The 9,332-nt window shown below is 39.6% G+C and overlaps 1 protein-coding gene across 1 annotated transcript in view; it reads left to right on the top strand.

Moving 5' to 3' along the window:
• Nucleotides 1-1,265: 1,265 nt before the first annotated feature.
• PIGK (phosphatidylinositol glycan anchor biosynthesis class K) overlaps nucleotides 1,266-9,332 on the top strand; it is a 173,756-nt gene continuing 165,689 nt past the window's right edge. The window contains exons 1-2 of the mRNA XM_006037172.2: nucleotides 1,266-1,403; nucleotides 2,718-2,796. Coding sequence (XP_006037234.1) covers nucleotides 2,734-2,796 — 63 coding nt within the window. The 5' untranslated portion in view covers nucleotides 1,266-1,403; nucleotides 2,718-2,733. The remainder of the gene's footprint in view (nucleotides 1,404-2,717; nucleotides 2,797-9,332) is intronic.

Below are 9,332 nucleotides of genomic sequence, written 5' to 3'. Positions count from 1 at the left end.
TTTCTATAAGCATCTGCCTAAGTTTCCAGTGGAATGGCAAGTCTGTCGATTCCAGGTAGACTTCATAAGCTATCTTCAGACACACAGATAAGACAATCATAGAAGACAATCATGGCAATTCCCTCGTCAGTCTCCTATATTCATTACCATCAATTTTGCCCCTCTTCCATTTATTATATACGGTTTTCTTATTTTTAATAGCTGCCTTCACTTCCCCTTTAATTCAATTTGAATGCAGTCTTCTTATTCAATTGTGGAATTGTTACTTTTTGGACTCCTACTAAAATCTTTTTAATAATTTCAAACTGTGTTTCACGTTCTGATTAAATTGTTTCTTCCAACTTACTTGTGTCATTGTTTATAGCTTTGTGATACGGATCCTTTTAAAGCATTAGGTATGAATATTACTGTTTTGAACATTATTGTATTGGCACACAACAAATGTGATCAAGTTATGATTGCTTGTAAGATATAAGCTACCACTAATTTCTAGTTCAATAATCAGTTTCTCTTTATCTAATATAAATTTCTATGTCAAATGAAATGGTTTTTGAGTTTATAAAACTGACCTGTATAAATTTTATTAATTCTAATGTACTTTTTATTGGTAGATAAGACTTTCAGCATATGTTACTCAGTATAAAGTCCCCCATGATTACACATTTTTTTCCTTATGCCTTATAACAGGTGCTTAAGAAATTAGTCATTTGGTTCTCTAATGTGCTTTGATCGTTGGCAGCAGACATCAGCTCTTACCTCATCTTCTGCTCTATCTGTTAAGACATTGATCCATAAACATGCAAGAAGATCCTTTGCTTCTGAGTAATAAGTGACTTTGGAAACAGGTAATGGCATTTTTGTGATAGAGTGCTGCTTCCCTTCCCTTTTGCCCACTCATGCTTTCCCAAATAGGATGTAACCATTATTTTTAACAATCTAATAGTGTGAATCATTCCACTAGGTTTTAGCAAAATCAACTAGGTCAAATATATATTTATAAATGAGCAATACTGATTCCTCTTGTTTTATTATCAGTGAATCTATGAACCATGAATAAGTGGCTAACTAACTGTAGCTTCAGAAAACACAGAAGCACAGCTAAGGCCTGTTGATGAGACAGGTAATAGTGTGAATTAGGAAAAACTTCTCAGTGAAAAAACTTAAGTGATTTCAGGCACAGCTGGTAGGCTTCCTGCTGCAAGCAATAAACAGTGCAAGACTTAGAAGGTATGATCCTCGCTACTAATCACTTGAGTTTATTTTGAGGGGCGAAGTAAACCAGTGCCTCAGGTCATGAACTGTTATCCAATCATTCAGTGAAATCTTGCCTACTTCAGCATAACCTCAGTACAAAGCACAGTTCTCTGAAAGACAACCCTTTTTTCTTGAAAAAAAGGAGGAAGGTAAGTGAATTTCAAGACAACTACAAAACAGTGACATCTCTCAAGGCACTAATGTGAAGCTCTTGAAGTGTCATACCACGTAAGGCTGAGTACATGCAGTTGGTGGGATTCTTGTGTTGACTGTTACAAAAGATTTTGTGTAATCTGTTCATGGGAATAAAGCAGCAAACAGCTTGATGTCATTTTTTACCTTGAACTGTATTAAGAAGAAAAAACTGAGATATTCAATTTCTCAAGTAAAACTACAACTCCTAAATCATGTCAAGTAAGTCATGTTTTTCTCATTTAGACAAAATAACAACATCAGCAGTTAAGCTTAGTTTATGAATGGTGCAGTCTGAATTAGAAGGAAGGAAAATGTCTTGTTCTGTGAACCTATCATCAGCAAAATATGTTTTTAACAAACTAAGTTTATCACAGAAAAATGTGTGGAGTGGTAGAACTACATCTATATCTACTTGAGGCATGACAAGGAAGTATGGTAAAAATTCAAGTGGATCCTAAAGCTAAGTTTCCTCACTGCAGTATTCATCACTCAGTGTTAAAATATTGGTAATCTAAAAGTCTGTCTTGATTATATTGTAAAGGTAGCCAGTTGTATTTGAGCACAAATACTAAACTTGTTCAGTGAAGTACCAGAAGTTTCTTTGCCTTACTTATGTGTTATAGCTGTCACTTGGGAAGGAATTGACTTAAATATTTGAACTCCATTGTCAGGTACAAGTTTTTTCTTCAATGGTTTTAGTTATAAATGTGCTAATTGATTTGTGGACAAGCTGTAGTGTTAATTGTAGCCTTTTAACACATCTCAATTAACTGCATGCTGTTTTACAGAGACTGCAAATTATAGCTGTAAATTATAATGACAAGACAAGGACAATGATAAAAAATGAAGTTTCAGAGTGGGAAAGAGAGAAGGAAAACTGGCAATCCTTCCAACACTGGAAAACTTCCACATTGAAAAAATAATTGAAATTCAGTCTGACTTTATTGCTGACATAAGAGACCATTACCTGAATTTGGTCAGCACATTTAGTGACTACTTTTTAGACAGCATAACAAATGAGAAATTGGAGCAAGCAGCTGTTTTCAGTAGAAGATGACACTCTGCCAGATGGCTTCTAAGCAAAGAAAACAGAAGAGTTGGTTTAATTGTCATGTGATGGTAGACTCACATGCAGCTTTAACAAAGTGCACTTTTTGCAACTTTTGTTTGAGAAGGGCAGAGAAGTTTAGCATGACATTGACTGAGACAATTGACAGATTTTTTCACCATCGTTACCAATCTCTGAGAAGCTGTTTTTTGTGCTCTAGCCATTGCTAAAAATAAATGCAGGTTGAACTGCAGTGCAGAAGCAGACCTTCAACAGAAGCTATCTCACATGACAGGCAGGTATGTGCCTAGAAGTAAGTACCTACTTTTCATTACTATTCTTTATAATTTTTCACTTTAAACTGAATTAGAAATTTTAAGAAGTCAAGCCATTGTTATAGTTCAGAAGCATATCAAGATATATTGAATTTCATTTATTTTGTATTTGCTTCTTACAATCTGAGTAATACATAAAAGGCAAACACAAGAATAATAATAATGGTTGCTTCACATAAATTCATAGATTGTAAGGCCGGAAGGGACCTCAGAAGATCATCAGGTTCAGCCCCCTGCACAAAGCAGGAAAGACACCTGGGGTCAGGTGACTGCCCAGTCTCCTCTTGAAGATCTCCAGGGTAGGTGACTGCATCACCACTGCAGGGAGCTGATTCCACAGTCTGGACACTCTGGCTGTGAAGAAGTTTTTCCTAATGTTGAGCCTGAATCAATCTTCCAGGAGTTTGTGGCCATTACTCCCGGTTTTCCCCCAAGGGTGCCCTGGTGAACAGTTGTTCACCGAGCCCTTGATGTACTCCCCTAGTGTAGCGGTAAGCTGCTACCAGATCCCCTCTCAGCCTTCTTTTCCTCAGGCTGAAGAGTCCCAGATCCCTCAGACTTTCCTCATATGGCTTGCCTTTTAGGACTCTGATCATACGGGTGGCTCTTCTTTGGACTCTCTCAAGCTTGTCCACGTCCTTGTTAAAGTGTGGCGCCCAGAACTGGATGCAGTACTCTAGCTCCGGTATCACCAGTGCTGAATAGAGCGGAAGAATTGCCTCCTTGGCTTTGCTGGAGATGCATCAATTGATGGAAGCCAGAGTATTATTCGCCCTACTTGGCTACAATATTGCACTGCCAGCTCATATTCAGACTGTGGTCTGTTATTACCCCCAGGTCTCTTTCATTCATAGTGCTAGTCAGTTTGGTGCTGCCAAGCCTGTAAGTGTGTTGGGGGTTGCTTGTCCTAAGGTGGAGCATGCTAATTAAAAGCACCTGAGTGTCACATGTATCAGCATCCCCACACTCCCCACTAACTCAGTGTCATCTGTGAACTTGGCCAGTGAACTCTTCACCCCCACATCCAAATCATTAATAAAGATGTTGAAAAGTACTGGACCAAGTACCGGCCCCTGTGGGACACTGCTGCCCACTTCTTGCCAGGATGCCACAGATCTGTTCACTATGACTCTCTGGGTTCTATCCTGCAGCCAGTTTCTCACCCACCTGGCTGTCTTGGAGTTAAGCCCACAATCCTCCAATTTTCTTGCAAGGACATTGTGGGAGACTAGATCAAAGGCCTTTTGGGAGTCAATGTATACAATGTCAACCTGCTCTCTTGTGTCCAGGTGGCAAGTTTATCTGGTCATAGAAGGAGATGAGGTTGGTGAGGCAAGACCTGCCTGCGACAGCCAGGTTGGCTGTCATTGTGGACAACAAATCAAAAAGCAGCACAAAAACTAAAGACATTAAAAAGGATACTGTAATAGAACAGTTAAAGCTTCTCTAGACACTTATTGGAAATATTTGCATTCATTCTAGAAAGGCATAAAATGATATTTGCACAAAAACATAATATTTGCATGTGATACTTCAAATACCATTTTTAAAAGAAGGTGGTACATGAACCAGTGAAGTTTGGAAAACACTTTAAAGGTTTAGAAGGCTTAAATAAATTAAACAAGTGGTTTTCAACCCGTAGTCCACAGACCCCAGGGGGTCCACAGATAGTGTCTCAGGGTGGGGGGGTGGTCTGTGAAAAGACTACTAAGATCAATCAAAAGTATGTGAATGCCCATGCTTACAATTCAAAGGGGTCCACACCAGGTGTGGCTGGTGAACTCAGACTGGTGGGACGGTGGAGCAAGGGAGCATGGGGGGGGTGGGTTCAGTAAGCCAGCAGTGGGATGAGGGAGTTGCAGCAAGCTGGGAGCGGGGGGCTTGCAGCCTCCCTGCTACTGGCTGGAGCACCCGGCCGGTGGCTGGTGAACTCAGACTGGTGGGGCAGGTGGAGCATCACATGGGGGGCTGTGGGCGGGGATTTGCAGCTGGCTGGACACTCCGGCTGGGAGCGGGGAGACTGCAACCTCCCCTCTCCCCCCTGCTCCTATGTGCTGCTCCACCTGCCCCACCAATCTGCCTGGTCCACACCTTCATTCAAAATTTTTTAGGGGCCCACAAATAAAAAATAGGTTGAAAACCACTGAGTTAAACTACTTAGCCTAGAGCCAATTAACTGGTTAAACTGTAGAGCATATGTTGCTTAAAAACATTATAATTATTTAGGCAGCTTTGGGTGAATCTGATATCTTTTATTAGACCAACTCAAATAGTTGGAAAAATCCTTCTTTGCAAGCTTTTGGGTATAAATACTTTTCGTTGGGCTGAGGAAGCATCTGCAGTTGGTGTGTGTGCTCTTTTCAAATAGCAAAATTCGATATCTTCCATGTTACAGGGGTATAGGTTGTAGCTGTGTTGGCCTAAGGACATAGGCAGCTTTGGGGAAATATGCTCTCTTTTATTAGACCAACTCAAATAGTTGGAAAAATGTCCTTAGACTAACATGGCTACAACCTTATGCCCTTATAATTATTTAAGCAGTTCAACAATTCAAAGCAAAATAAACTGTTTCTTTGGCTTTATGTAGTCTTAGTTTACGAAAGATAAATTAAACTTAACTTGATTTTGGGGGTGGGTTTTTTTTGTTTTTTTTTTTGTTTTTTAAATATGGTGATTAGGCTCAGAGGTGCCTAGATTTAGGCATCCTGGCAAAAGGAAGGGTTCAGAAAATCTCCATTGAGGACCTCTTTTCAAGAGAAATCCTACTAAAGATGGCTTAGGTTTTGATTCTCTATGATTTTTATCAACTGTGCCAAAAGTCAGATAAATAAATTATGCATATTTCTGAGTATGTATGTGTGTATAAGTACATATACAGAAATAACAAACAATAACTTTACCTTTCATGCTTGTACATTCAAATAAGTGTAGTGGTAAATTAGGCTTTAAAATGTTTTTGAATCCATAATATATATTAGAAAAGTTCATGAAATCCTTCAAAACAAACTTTTGTTCCCATTCCATAGTTGCAGAGAAATCTAAAACCATAGTATGTTGATGGGGCTATTCAGCTTTTATTCCATATATCCTTATAGTTTTTGAAAACATGACTAGCTGAAGGCTTTCTGTCTTAAAAATGAGATCAGATTGGTATAGCCATAAGAGTTCTCAGAGTGAGTTGGGTCAGTATGGAATAATCTTGTGATCTGCCATCACCGTCATCCATTTTATTCCTTTCAGCCTAATAAATTATGGGTAAAATGTTATCAGTGCTAATGCTAGGGCATCCAAAAATCCTTTTGGATTTTTTTATATAGTGGTACCATAGATATACAGTGTTATCTTTTTTTGTATTATAAGCTGATTGGCATCGGGTATTTTGCAGCAGTCTTCTTTTCTGTTTCTTTTGTTGCCAGGTAATTGCTTATTTAGTCACGTTTGGAATAGATTCAGATTCTCATAGTTCTCTTAAACCTCCTCTTTTCCAGGCCGCACTGCTAAATCATTACTATGCCTATCTTGGGCAGAATTTTTAAAATTACCCTATGATTTAGTTGAAATACTATTTTCTGTATTAATTGGTTTACAATAAATGATTTTGATTTTGTTTATTTATATTTATTATAAACGAATAAATTGGTTTATGACAATTTATTGGTTTATGGCAGGGGTGCACAACCCCTGGCCCACAGGCCAAATCTGTCCCATGCATCCATGGAATTCAGCCCACAGAACTCCTCATGGGCCTGGAAATTTGGTGGTAGGGGAGTGGTGGCAATTAATACTGCCACCCTTGTCCCCTGCAGCCAAATTCCCAAGCCCTGCACCACCAGGTTTGGGCCAGGCCATGCCCGCTTCTTCTTCTCCACACAGCTGTATCAGTGCCAGGCCATGACCCTTTTCCTGCCCCCTCACTGTGCAGCTGGATCAGGGCCAGGCCATCCCTCCCTTATAGCTAGATCAGGGCTGGGCCACACCCCCTCCCACTCCCTGCACAGCTGGCCACACTATCTCACCACTGTACAACCAAATCAGGTCCACCAGCTGGATTTGGATGGATGTACAGGGCACTGTCCATCTGGCCCATGGGCAAAAAGATTGAACGCCTCTGGTTTATGGTGAAGGGTGGGAAAAAAAGCACTCAATCATTGTTATTATGAAGATCTGGAAATGTGAATAGACTTCTGGAGACTTGGGGGATTCCAGAATTGTTAAAGAAATAAGACTCATCAGGTTGCAGCAGTTCATCATGGTATTGTACTTCTGTCTATTGCTGGGAAGCTCCTTGCCCACATTCTCCTTAGCAGACTCACTTCCATCCCTGAGGAGATTCTACCTGAGATACAACATGGTTTCAGACTACTAATTGGTACAGTACATATGATCTTTGTTGCTTGACAGCTTCAGAAGAAGTACTGCGAGCAACATCAAGATCTTTACATGGCTTTCATTAACTTGACTAATGCCTTTGATTTAATCAACAGAGAGGCCCTATGAAAGATCCTGGTGAGATAAGGATATGTGCCAGAATTTGTTAGCTATCAGACTTCTTCATGAAAACATGACAGTAACCATCCTAAATAATGGTTTGGAAATGGGTCCCTTTTAGAATTAATCATGCAAGGATGTGCGATTGCACCGACACTCTCTTCAATCTGAGTCATAGCTATTCCACATTTTATTGCTGATAGATGTCTATCTGAAGTCAGTATCTGGTATAATGTGGACAGGAATCTCTTTTACATCAACAAGTTATATTCGAAATCCAAGATGACTAATACCTCCATTCCTGTTCTGTAGTACACTGACTGTGTTGCATGTACTCACTCCAATTGAAGAGCTCCAAGTCACTGATTGTTTCTGAGAAGTGTATGAAATACTTGAACACATTGTCAACTTCACAAAAAACAAGATGGCTTTACCAACACACTCCAAACCAACCAGCTGCTCTTCCACCTATTACAATTAGAGGGCAATTCTTGGAAAATACTGAGTATTTCCCCTACTTGGGTAGCCACCTTTCCCAAATACTATACATAGATAACAATATTCAACACCTGACAAAATCTGCTAGTGCTACCTTTGGATGTCTCCATAATCATGTCTTTAATGATCATGAGATCAGGACCCAAACTTCTCATCTACCAAGCTGTTGTAATACGCACAAGACATATATTATATTAAAAAACAAGCAGGACCTCTATCAGGAGAGACAAAGTAATTTGCCACGTTTATTGAGAGTACAACAACATTAAAACAACACGCACATATACACACACACACTCATTCTCATTCACTCTGCAGATGTTATAGTTACCAAAGTCAGTTGCTCAATATTTGCTCTAGGTGGCCAGCCTAGGCAGATTGAGATCCCATTGGAAGTGGGGTGTACACATGTGCCTGTGCTTCCTTGAAGCTTGCAGAGTGAGTTCCCACCTTTTATGCTGTTAAGTCTCTTATTTTATAGGGATTGCAACTCTTTGTTTAAAACTAGGGTGCTTTTCCATTCTGGCATGAGGTCAAGCTCGTGCATTATTGCCCCAGGCACTAGTATCATTCAACATTCCTCTGTTATCATGGTGTAGGCTGTGTCCAGTCCAAAGGGAGTCCTTTAGGCTTGGGATGCTGTCCAGGCCTCATTTTAAGTGGGTATCTGATGCTTATCTCTTCCTCATCTGGCACCAACTGGTTCTTCATCCATCTTCAGTGTGATCTGCCATTTGGTAACTTGCTTATTGACATGTATTCATAGCTTGCTCTGCTTTTACAATTCATTCTACAGTCATTCATCCATGCATCCAAATGTTATAAAAGAATACAAAAGAAATACTTATCTGAAAATATAATAATCAGAGTATAGAAAAATATTAACAACTTAATTTGTCAACTTGATATCATATAAAATAACTATTCTATTTATGCTAGGCAATACAAAATGGAGCCCAAGCCTTGCATTGCATAACAATAAAGCCTAAATACAACTAAATAATAATAAAATAAATACACCTAATTAAAAGATTACTATGCTAGTATCAGTTCAACACTGTCATCCTTGCCTTGTTGTATGGGTGTGAAACTTTGGACAATGTACTGGAAACCTGTGAAAGCTTTGGAATGTTACCATCAGCAATTTCTTTGGAAATTTCATCTAGGACATCCTAGATGTCATTTAGAAACATAGATAAACGAACACCAGTGTTCTGGCTCAAGCAAACCACCAGCATCAAGGCCATGTTTATACAGCAACAGCTCCATTGAACAGGACATGTCATCAGGATATCTGACAACTGGCTCCCAAAACAAGTCCTATACTCCCAACTCATTAGTGGTGACTGCTCTAGAAAAGAGGAGATTCAAGGACACCTTGAAGGCCAGTGTAAAGGCATGTAATATTAACATCAATACCTGGGAGAACTTCAGTGGCGACGTAATGATGTACAACAGGACACTGATCATTTTGAGCTACCTTGCCTTGCTTTGGAGATGGAGAGATGACAGAG

The sequence above is a fragment of the Alligator sinensis genome, unplaced genomic scaffold (assembly GCF_000455745.1).
Source record: "Alligator sinensis unplaced genomic scaffold, ASM45574v1 scaffold51_1, whole genome shotgun sequence".
Classification (NCBI taxonomy): Eukaryota; Metazoa; Chordata; order Crocodylia; family Alligatoridae; genus Alligator; species Alligator sinensis.
Note: the sequence above shows the minus strand (reverse complement) of the source record. Positions and strands in the feature narration are given on the sequence as shown.